This window comes from Rhinoderma darwinii, chromosome 6 (assembly GCF_050947455.1).
Source record: "Rhinoderma darwinii isolate aRhiDar2 chromosome 6, aRhiDar2.hap1, whole genome shotgun sequence".
NCBI classification, from domain to species: domain Eukaryota; kingdom Metazoa; phylum Chordata; class Amphibia; order Anura; family Rhinodermatidae; genus Rhinoderma; species Rhinoderma darwinii.
The window spans coordinates 44,643,810-44,656,310 of NC_134692.1; the positions used below are offsets into that span (position 1 = coordinate 44,643,810).

The 12,501-nt window shown below is 41.7% G+C and overlaps 1 protein-coding gene across 5 annotated transcripts in view; it reads right to left on the reverse strand.

Moving 5' to 3' along the window:
* Positions 1 to 12,501, reverse strand: part of UBE2F (ubiquitin conjugating enzyme E2 F (putative)) — a 167,970-nt gene that overhangs the window by 87,663 nt on the left and 67,806 nt on the right. For all 5 annotated transcript variants that reach the window (XM_075829626.1, XM_075829625.1, XM_075829628.1 and 2 more), the window contains exon 5: positions 9,458 to 9,525. In XM_075829626.1, the coding sequence (XP_075685741.1) occupies positions 9,458 to 9,525 (68 nt within the window). The remainder of the gene's footprint in view (positions 1 to 9,457; positions 9,526 to 12,501) is intronic.

Consider the following 12,501-nt stretch of genomic DNA (forward strand, 5'->3'; position numbering starts at 1 on the left):
GGGGAGTATAAACCTGACTGGTACCGGCTGGTAAAAAAAAGAAAACCAGCCAAATTTAGAGTATATTAATTTATGCAAGTTCTATACATCTGAACATGGTTGTTCCTGCAGCATGTGCATGGATTTCTGCAAGCCTAATTCAGATGAATGGGACAGTAGCAGACATTTCTGCAACAGATCTTCTGCATATACCCTCAGGGTATGTTAACACTGGTCAGATATGCTGTGAAAACGTACACAGTGTATACCGACCTAGAATCCGAAGGGAATTCCGTCCGAAACACTGCACCAAATTGTGGTGCAGATTTTTGTCTGGGATCGCCACAGTGGAAAAAAAAAGAAAAAAGTCAATACCCATCTTCACTGGCGTTATAGCGTCCCGTCCCTCTGGTCTTTGTGCAGCCTCGCCTCCTGTGATGTAGCTGCAGCCCATATGACCGCTACAGACTGCGATAGGTTGCAGCAGTCACATAGAATGTAACGTTATCCCAGCTGGTCAGCAGCACGAAAAATAGCCAGGGGAACAAGGAGCCATCGCTATGACTAAAAGAAAAAAAAAAGTCTTCCCTGGTTTTATTAAATTTAAATAGGAAAATGTTGTTTGTTGTTTTCCATATTTACAATTTGAGGCGGAATTGCACCTTTTCCACCACAAAATTTCACAACATTTGCTATTTGTTGTGGCTTTTACATCCACATTGAACTCTTTGGGGAAAAACCGCAACAAAAGTGCAGTGATTAAAAATCTGCACCGCAGGTCAATTTATGCATGATTTCTCAGCTGACTTTTCCGCAGAGGGTGGATGAGATTTGTTTAACCCCTTCCCCACCTCCGCCGTATATATATATATATATATATATATATATATATATATATATATATATATATATGGCGCTGTCGGGCAGGGCTTCCCGCAAAGTGCAGTACCATTACGTCGTGGTACTAGTGCGAGCTCAAGAGCTGAGCCCATACCATCACCGCCAGGTGCCAGTTGTATGTTACAGCTGACACGCTGATTTAACATCCAGGACCGGAGCTAGCCTCTGATTTGGCCAGTTAAACCCTCAGATGCTGCGTTCAATAGAGATCGCAGCATCTGAGGGGGTTTTAGCCCGGTGGATGCAATGGCAACTGGAGGCCTAATACTGGCCTCCCGGTCTGCTAGCAACGGAAGCCTCCTATGCCCTGCTCGGAGGTGGGACCTAAAAGGCTTCAGGTACATTCGTCAAGATGGCGCCGGCTCAGCTTCCGGCATCAGCAGGGGGAGTCTGCTGTATGTTACAGCTGACATCCACCTGTAATGGCAGGAACCAGAGCTAGCTCCAATATAGCTCCAATCCCTGCCATTAACCCCTCAGATGCAGCGATCGAAAGAGATCGGTGCATTGTAGTGATTTGTAGCAAATCGGCAGCCCTGCCATGCGATGGCAGGGTTGCCGACTGCTACTATGGCGACAGGAGGCCTAACAATGGCCTCCTGCTCTGCCATTAAGGAAGCCGATTAGGCCCTGTCCGGAGGCGGAGCCTGATCAGCATGCGGTCAGTTAACAACTGACAGTTCTAATACATTGAACTACATAGGTAGTGCAATGTATTATAAGATCAAACAGTTGGACCTTCAAATCCCCTAGTGGGACTAAAAAAAAGTGTAAAAAAAAAAAAGTTTCAATAAAAGTTGGAAAAAATAACATAACATTTTCAAGTAAAAAAAAACCACAATAGACCCTTGTCCCCTTATCAAGTCATTTATTATTGAGAAAAACAAAACTAAAACATACATATTTGGTATCGCCACGTCCGTAACAACCTGAACTATAAAATTATGATAGTATTTGTCCCGCGCAGTGAACACCGTAAAAAAAGAGGTGATTTATCAAAAACCTAAAATTTATAGGGGATTCCTAATATATAGGGCCCTCAACACCACTTCAGAACTGAACTGGTCCATGAAAAAATAGCCTTTTAAAATTTTCTTGAAAATGTGAGAAATTGCTGCTAAAGTTCTAAGCCTATTAACGTCCTAGAAAAATAAAGGGACGTTCAAAAAACGATGCAAACAAAGTAGAAATGTGGGAAATGTTAACTAGTAACTATTTTGTGTGGTATTACTATCAATTTTACAAGCAGATATATTTAAATTTAGAAAAATGCTCATTTTTACAACTTTTCTCACAAATAAATATTGAATTTATCGACTACATTTTTTCACCAACAAAGACCAATATGTCACGAGAAAACAATCTCAGAATCGCTTGGATTCGTAAAAGGCATTCCAAAGTTATTACCACATAAAGTGACATGTCAGATTTGAAAATAAGGCGCTGTCACGAAGGTCAAAAGTGGCCATAGCGGGAAGGGGTTAAACCTCATCCACTTTGCTGCTACTATAATACGCTGCGGATTTTCCGCAATTAAAGTGGTTGTGGAAAGTCTACAGCTAATGACCCCCGTGTGCACATACCCTTATGCTCCAGCTCTAGGTACTCTACAACACTAATAATCACAAAAATACCACCCTAAATTTCACCTGGCTTCCTGCAATGGCGGCTTCCTCTACATCATGAAACCCTCAGATCTACTCCAACCTTATAGAAATAAATCCTCCTACTGCTAGAGAAATCATGATCCAGCACAGGGAGTGTTTCTGTATACAGGCTTAATGATGGTTCTCTTTGTTAAATTGCTACGATCAAAAAGAAGTATTACAGATATATGAAAATTCATTATCCGAAGGATAGGCCAGGAATTTTTCAAAGCCTGGAAAACCTTTTTAACAAAATTTGTAAAGCCAAACATTTACACCCTCAACATCATCAGATGATTTTCCTGATATTAAAGTGGAGCTGGACTATAGACATCAAAGCAGGGAATCGCATTGTGAAGAATTTCTTGTCACAATGTCATTATTGTAATCTCTTTAACAAGATAGACCAATCCAATAATAATTGTAAAGGGCTGAAAACCTGATCTGAAAGCTACAAATACATGAGATGTCAAAACAACTAAAAATGTGCCCTCAGATTGCATCAAAACTTTTTTATGGAAGACCTGAAAGGTGTTTTCCCATCAAAAACATTTATGACATATCCACAGGATATGTCATAAACGTCAGATAGTTGCGGGTCCCACCTCTGGGACCCGCACCTATCTCCAGAACGGGGCCCCTAAACCCTGTTCTACTGCTGTGTGTTGTGGCTGAAGCGTGTGATACCCGACCATGAATTACAGAAACAGCATAGCTCGCTGAACTACTTTGTTTCCATAGAACTGAAAGGTAGTTACGGAAACAGCTTAGCTCGCATGCTATGCTGCCATAACTGCCATTCAGTTCTATGGAAGTTACGGATACAGCGTAGCTCAGCGAGCTACGCCGTTTCCGTAATTCACAGTCGGAAATCACACGCTTCAGCCACAACTATCTGACATTCATGAGATATTCTGTGGATATGTCAAATGTCCCTGATGGGAATACTCCTTTAAATAGGGTCTAAGTCTTTAAAAATTATTTCCACCCTAATTGTTAAAATGGTCATAATATAAAGAAATGTGAATTGAGAGAAGTAGAGCAAACATGTGAGTCATTACTTTCAGAGATAATCTCATATTTAGGTTGCGGTGTCTTTTTTGCAGAAGTGACAACAGGAAGTGCAGCCGTATCAGTGATCACTTTTGAATCAGCTTCTTAGAAACCGATAGAAGCAGAGATGGGAACAGCGCTCCTTATCTTACCTGGTAGAATAGTGGTGCGTGGCTAACCAGGGGCATGGCCCAGCCTCCCCAATAGTACAGAAAAAATGGAAACGGTAGGCAGCACTCAGTTAATGTGTAGATGAATCACCAGTGGTTTAGTCCAGTATTCAGCGACGTTTCGGCTTGTGTAAGCCTTTATCAAGCATATAGACAACAGGTCTCAATGCAGGTATATATAGCAGTGAACATCATGAAAGACAGTGTGGTGAGCAATTAAGAAATCAACTAATCAGAGAGCCCGAGATATGAGGTGCTGGGCGGCAACAAACTTGCCCCAATCACTGTGTGTGTAGTGAAGTAAAAGGGATTAGGTAGTCATAGCAACCATGTGTAAACAAATGGTGTTTCCATTGGAAGTGGTGGTGATGTGTTATATTCGGTCAAGGTAGATGACAGTTGGGAAAAGAGAGGGCTCATGTAGGGTGGGACCATACCTAGTGTAGAACATCTAGATTATTCTGCCAAAGAGCTGAAGAAGGGGGACCCCTGCTAAGATGCATGGCCAAAGCTTGGCGCTAGTGCTCTCAGTGTAGGCGCATGGACATCACACTGGATCAAAGGGTCCTACGTAGGCTGGAACAGCCGCTAGAGGGGGCGGGTGTCCAGCTTGGTGACAGGCAAGGGGAGCGTAATGACGCAATCGTGACTTACACTATGTATTTAGAATACAACCGCCGTACAGGGGGAGACTAACCGTCATACAGCTATGGGCATAGATTTTAGGAAAAAGAGGGACATGTCGTACAGTGGGTGTGTTAGTTGTGTATAATGGGCGTGATTAGGAAACGTACAGTGGTGAACGCCCAGTAGGGAAGCGCAAGCACTATATGATCCATAATATATGAAAAAGATATAAGGGATAAACGGAGTCTAAGATATATATGTGTGGAGGAGTGGTAGATCCACTGGTTGACTATAGAAAATTATATGATGTAAAAAGTTGTACTTATGACATGATATAGGTAACATCCTACTTATATTTTTTCGACATTTTAGATGTTGTATCTACTTATATATATATATATTTATATATACACTGCTATATATACACACCTGCATTGAGACCTGTTATCTGTATGCTTAATAAAGGCTTACACAAGCCGAAACGTCGCTGAATACTGCAATAAACCACTGGTGATTCATCTACACCTCAAGACACCATGCACACGACCGTGCCCGTAATCACGGTCTGTGATTACCGGCATTGCCGGTCGTGGACAGTAACCCGTGCTCCCATTATAAAGTATGGGAGGACGGTACGTAAAGTAAAAAATAGGACATGTCCTATTATTTACTGAAGCTTTCTACAGCCCGGACACCTTCCCGTAAATATACGGCAAGGTGTCTGTCAGCCATAGAAATTAATAGGTCCGTAATTACGGACCCATTAATTTCTATTGCCCACGGACACCTTCCCGTATATTTACGGGAAGGTATCCGTGCCGCAGAAAAATTCCGAAAAAGATAGTACATGTCCTATTTTTTTTTTGCTTTCTACGGAACGTGCTCCCATTTTTTACATGGGAGCACGGCTCGCAAATGCGGGTGGCTGTCTACGGCCTTCACCCGTGCCCGTAATCACGGACCGTGATTACGTGCATGGTCGTGTGCAGTGAGCCTAACTGAGTGCTGCCCACCATTTCCATTTTTTCTTAGAAACCGATGACGGACTTATTTTGTCAACATGTACAATCAACATCAGTTGCCGAGGTGCCAAAACCCCAGTAAAAATGTCCGTCTCCTCGATTGTTACAATTCACAATGCTTAACTGTGTGTATACATTTTATCTATGCCACGGAAATGACTGCCTCTTTCTCTATTAGTCCCGGTAATCATGTGATCTCAAAGAGAGCACTCAAATGACCAGTCAATTAACCAGACCCAGCAGATTACAGACAAATGTCACAATGCAGGGATCACCCCCCGCCCCTCTATCTCTAGATATCATACAAAAGAAGTTCCATGGTGGAACTGAAACGTTGCTTGGCTCTAAACAGGGGCAAATAAAACCACAGATTTTCTCATTGGAACCTCTCAGAAAGAAAAAGAATATAGATTAATAACCCTCACAGAGGTGGAAAATTTGCTGTCTCAATTTTGTTGGATGCATATCATTAATTACACAGTGGCAAGATCCTTTATCTTGACTTTTTCAATGGCTATTGTTGTGTGATATCACGCTGCAGCGAGTTATCAGAGTCAAGTTAAAGATGGCTACATCCGTACGTCACAGGTACACGTTTAACGTATACACCATGGGCTTAATAACAGACATTCAAGACATATACATTAAACAGATACCATATAAATATTATAGCCTATGGACTATGTATGCGTTAAAAGGATGCCTAATAGTGCCATCCATGCCACATTGACTACAATGATATCCGTTTAATGTTTCCCTTATGAACAGTGTCATGAGAGTTCATGACGTATACGTTTAACGTACACCATTAAACTTTGGTGACAGACACCACTGTTAAGGCATCCGTCAAAACATGCGTTTAACGTATACGTCGGGAGCTTTTTCTGGCTTATACCTCAAACATAGGCCAAAAACAAGATATGCACAGAGCCTTACACCTAAATTTTGTGGTAATCTGCCATTTCTATACCTGCATTGTATTTTCATTTGATGCCACTAAAAAAAAAAATCGGATTTCACCCCGGATCCTTTTCTCCAGCCTGACAGAACTTTTTGTAGCTCTGGGCAGTCATTTTATATTGCAGTTCATACACCAGAAACCTAACTAGCAGTAACATAACACTCAGCAGCCGACAATCAAACCGTCTCCTGTCCATTTTTAGATCATAAGATCTTGTGGGCATTTAATCCTTCAACTTTTTCGCTTGCAGACATAAGTTAGCAAGTTTAAATTTAGATGGTAGTTGAAGTATTACCTGTAGTATTAGCAACATGACATTAGTTATATCTACTTCTCCGCAATAATTGATATTTTGGAGGCTCGCTGTAAAATTGTAGCCCTACCGTGACTCTCAAGTTGCAGGGAAGGTTGCAATCCAATCATGCTACATTATTTGTGAGTTTTACAATAGGAAAAACATTGTGAATCTGTGTCTTCGTGGAGCCCTAGCCTTAGTGTTGATTATCCAATATATCAGTAGGAAGTTTAATTACTTAACAAATTAATGTTTTTAATATTTGTCTCGATTGTAATCTAGACAGCAGGGGGGAGCGTTTTCATTAATTACCCCCTTCTGATCTTTATTTAAGTCTACAGTCTGCTATATTTACAGCTTTTAATCTTCCTTCTGCTTTCCTCAGTTTTATTCATATAAACAGGGGCACAGCGGTCGAGGGGATGCGACTGTGACAGAGCCCGGAGGGATAAGCGTCCCCTCCAGGATCACCTCAGGCTGCCACATCAAGCCTGGCTTTTGGATCCTCTGTCTTATCTTCTAAAACTGTATATCTTTTATCATATTTTTAGTTACAATCAGAATTGGAGTAGATTATATACTTGTATTGGAAAACAGGGAACTTGATCCTGATGCGACTCTTTAATATCTATCTCGAAACACCAAGTTGGTGAGGAACTGCGGACATGTGTAGTATATTTTGGTTTTGTCCAAGAGTACAATCTTATCGGGCTGAGGTAAAGCTTCTGCTTATTAAAATGATGGGGTTGGTCCTTCACCAGCTACCTGAAAAGTGTACTGGAGAAACCGTCTAAGAGTCTTCAGGACCACTCGCAGAAACTTCTTACCCACATTTCGACGGCCCATGGAGTGGTTTACAGTATAGCTAAGTGGCCAAGGGCTATTAAATTCAACTGATGCCAATATCGTTACAATTGACTTTCTGACTTGTCAATATGTAATGTATTACCTGCCATGTAGAAATGCATTTTCCCGCTCAAGATCGACCTCCTTCAACCCCCCTTTATTCCATATCTGTGTCATATTTTCTCTGTCCTGGTTTCTCTTTGTTGTTTTTTCTTTAAACATTGTAACCTCCTCTTCTTACAACATCTTATTGGTTTGGTTACTTGGCCTGGTATCTATTTTACTGATACTTTGACTGTCCCTGTCCTTGAGATTCTAGTCTGACTGTTGTGTAATTGTACATATATACATGTATATGTATTTGATACATTTTCTTACCTGCCAAATATATTGTTCTATCTTTTTTTTAAAAAAAAACAACAAAGTTTACGTGAAGAATAAAATAAGCACCACTTAAGTTTCTCTCTACAGTATTATTGGCTTAGGGTGTGTTCACATCAGCGTTAGTTTTCGCTGAGGGGCTTCCGTCTGAGGTTTCCGTCGGGTTAACCCCTCAGCGGAAAGGCAAACGGAAACCTCCGATTCTGTTTCCCTCACCATCGAACTCAATGGTAACGGAAACCTACCTAATGGTTTCCGTCTGTCACCGTTGCGACAGGGTTCCGTAGTTTTGACACAATCAATAACGCAGTCGACTGCGCTATTAATTCAGTCTGAAACAACGGAACCCTGTCACAACGGTGACAGACGGAAACCATTAGCTAGGTTTCCGTCACCATTGATATCAATCTCCACGGAAAGCTCCGACGGAATCCCTCAACGGAACACAGACTGTGATGTGAACAGTCCCTCATGCAGTAAACCCTTGTTTACCATATTTGATATTTAGAAAAACGAACCCGCATTATTTTACAATTAGTAACAAACTACAATAAGACATTTTTCTTGCCCAGGCAAATTATTTTCTACAGAACACATTAGGCCCTGTTCACATCTGCGTTCGGGTTTCTGTTGTGCTCCGCCATAGGAGTAGAACAATGAAAATCCTAGAGGAGCAGGCTCCATTGAAAAACTGAGACAACCGGCGCCCAAGGGAACCCATTGACCGCCGGGTTTCCATCGGGATGTCCGTAAATTTACCGGTCCATGGATGTTTCCAGTGTTTTTGGCGGAATCTGCAACAAAGCCTCCTAACGGCACCTCCAACGCAGATATGAACAAGCCCCTACACACTTAAGGATGATCATTAAAATAAACAATCCTTACCAGCCAAACCATCTCCTATGTCACTTAGACAAGCTTAGTGGTAAAGCAATGTCACCAGTAAGAATACTGGCCCATTATGTCCTTAGATAGAGGTTTGTTTCAGCAGAAAACAGGAAGATTTCCCTTAACTTTTTGCACTCGCGATGATTGTAATATTTTGCAGTGAGGCTGCATGCACACGACCATAGATTTCGTAATAACGCACCCATTCATTTCTATGGCCGACAGACACCTTCCCATGTCCTATTTTTTAATTTTTTACGGACCGTGCTCCCATACTTTAGAACAGGAAATGTGGATTACTGTCCGCAGCCGTCCGTTCCCGTAATCACAGACCGTGATTAGGGGCACGGTCATGTGTAAGTGGCCTAGGTTGTGGTAAATGTTTCATAGGGAAGAAAATTAACTCTGGTAATTTCAAGAATGTTTTCAATGGTGAAACAGCAACTCTGAAGTACTTTGTTGTGCTAGAAATAGCACTGCTGATCTAATTCCCAAGTTATTATTGACATGTAGAGTTTTCTATTTGTGATTTGTTTTTCTAACCTTTTCAGCCCACACAAGGTTGAGCAGTGTAGGGGCACAGCACTCCCTGCTAGAAAAACTGTGGGAACAGGGACTGGTTGGCATCCTATGCCAGGGAGCATAATTCTCTCTTCTAAAATATGAACGCTAGACGTGGACTAACTTACCACCATGTTGTATGCTTCGGGAACCTCAATTTCAAACTGGAACTTCCCACCTTGGTAATAGCTCTCATCTGTAAAGCAGAATAAAAAGGGTTTAACGGATATACGGTGCTCTGCTGCTTACTGTAAGTCGGTCAGAAAGCGCATTCACCCACATAACACTGTCTAATATGTGTATTTCTCTAATGTGTGTGTACACGAAGCAGATCACATCACGTAGAACTTATCTAGCTTTTTGTTCTACTCATAAGTAATTAACCAGTGAGCGGAGTCCAGATTTCGAGCCGCATCAATCTCTGCCGCTTCACTAAATCCGTGTATCCATGCGGTGTAAATATTGGGTTGACATATATATTAATATTTCTCTATCACTCATCGTAGCACGTGCACCATTCTGTAACCAAATCTCCCTCTCTAATATGGAGAGCAGAAAATAAGCAATGTTTCATAGTTAAGCGATACAGAAGATGGTTTTGATGCTAAAGTATAAAGCGCTGCAAGTATTTCTAGAACAGATGCCTTTGTCTTGCTTCTCTGCACCTCGGCATGTACGAGGAATACCTACACCGTTTATGTTAAGAAGATTTGTGCTATTCTCTAATGTTCAAACAAAACTGAAATAGGCAATAGGCCAGGTTAACCCAGCTGTTATTCCGGGCAGCTCTAATGTGAAAAGACAATGATTGCCTTTGACTCACAAAGTCCGTGGGGCACTTCTGCCCATTCCTCCATTACTTCTATTATTGATACTAGCTTGGCTAGAACACTGGCCCAACGCTGCAAAACAAACAGTACTTTCGAATGGGTAATGTAATGACATATCGCTAGGAAATACCATGCCATTAAGGCTGGAGGAGGTCCACTTGCTGTGCAGTGAACGGCAACACAGCTCCATTTAAGTGAACAGGACAGTGTTGTAGTTCCCTGCACAGTGGGTGGCCAATAGCGGAGATGTCCAGTGAAACGCTGTAAAGCTGGTGAAGCGCTAAACCAGTGCTTCGGCCCATTACTTATATAGCGCCAATATATTCTGCAGCGCTGTACAGAGATTGTCACCATACAGTCTCTGTCCCCAATTGGGTTCACAATCACACACATCGGGGAATTAACTTACCAGTATATTTTTGGCATTTGGGAGGAAATCAAAGCAAACAGGGAAACCCACCCATACATGGAGAGGACATACAACCTCTATGCAGATATTGCCCTTGGTCAGATTTGAATGCATGATCAGTGCTGCAAGGAAACAGTACTAACTACTAAGACACATCGCAGTTCCTTATTTTAAGGATCGTGGGGGTCCCCACAGTCAGACCCCTACTGATCAGTAAGTGATGGCATATCCTAGTGATATGCCATTACTTACTATGATGAGAAACCCCCTTTAAGGCTAGATTCACGCAGCTGTGAGATACAGACTGTATGTCGGCCGCATCTCCCGGACCAAACAGTTCAGGGAGCTGGAATCCTAGTATCATAGTCATCCACGATGCTGCGAGTCACTGCCTCCCCACAGTAATACAATCCCATATTGAAAACGGCTGTGTGAATTGAGCCTAACTCAAATGAAAGTGTGCCATTTCAAGAGATTGTTCTTAATGAAAAAGGGTAAACAGCAAAATATGGCCAGGAAAATTGTCCGGAAGACATTTGGACTGCTGTGGTAAACAAATTCTGAATCGAAACACAGAAGTTTCTAAGGATGAGAGAGTAAAGAATGTGTAAGTACCTGAGCGGTTGTCGTGATAACTGAATGTTCATACATAAAAATCATTAGGAAGAAACTGGTGCTAATTAGGCTACATTTGGACGAACGTAGCCAACCTTGGACGTGAAAAACTGCAGTTTTTCACGTCCGAGGTGCAACCGTGCAGGACGCGTTATCATGCATCCCCCATAGACTGTAGTCTATGGAGGGATGCGTGAAGCGCAAAAAAATAGGACATGTCCTATATGAACAGCCCCATTGAAGTACATGAGTCAGTGTGATGGCCGTTGTTTTTACAGATGAGCGTATATGTAGAGGATATTAATGTAAACACAAGAAGAATAAACAGATGGTGGTTCTGCCGGGATATGAACCTATGGCCTAAATGTTCACCACTGAACCATGTGTGTGCATGTATATAACGGTATTTCACACTTTTATACAAAGGTACGTAAGTGATCTTTACCAGGAGCACATCTGCAAAAAATAACAGGAGCAGATTGTATTGTAGAAAAACAAATGATGCTATGTCAGGCTTGTGGAGAGGACAGCTAGCAAGCCATCTGCTAAGAAGGCTAAAACACCCTGGCATCAAAATGCATGTGCTCGAGCATAAATACATACGTGTTTGTTAAATTCAGCCTTAGGAGCGGCTTGTTCCGTAATGACTCTCCTTACTATCCTACAATCCTCACCCAGAGCAGCTTCCTTAACCTCCATGCGGAATCTCATTAATATTTAACACATAAGAGATATAAATAAGAACGCAGCAGGGTCAGCGCAAGAGAACTCCAGATGAAATGAAATCCCGCTCTTGTCAGCTAAGCCCCTTCTTTGTGTAGAACAGGAGGAGAAGTTAATATACCAACAATGATATAGAAATGTGCAACAGCGAGTTCACAATAAAGTGATCAGCTCATTAACATGCTCGCTGGCTTTGCGCTGAGACGCATCATTCACAGCCAACTGAGCATCTCCAGGACACAACGGAGGGAAGAATCATGCAGCCGGGTGGAAGACAAAGCCAACAAAAAAGCCCACATGGAAAAAAGACGCAAAAGACAAGTTCAGTCCCCTGCTAAGAAACGATTGATGTCCCAGAAATTACATTTATGGGAATAGCATTCTATAATAAGTCAGACAGGACACATTGTACCATAGTAAAAACCTATAGTGGTGCTGTGATTCATAATGAATCTAATATTGCAAGATTGCTATATTTGGACACATTTATAGTTTACTTTTTATAGCTTACTTTTATTGGCAAGCAGCGGCTTATTTAACAGATTACAGATTGAATGATTCAGGTCCAAATAATTTGAATGGGTTCCTATTAAGA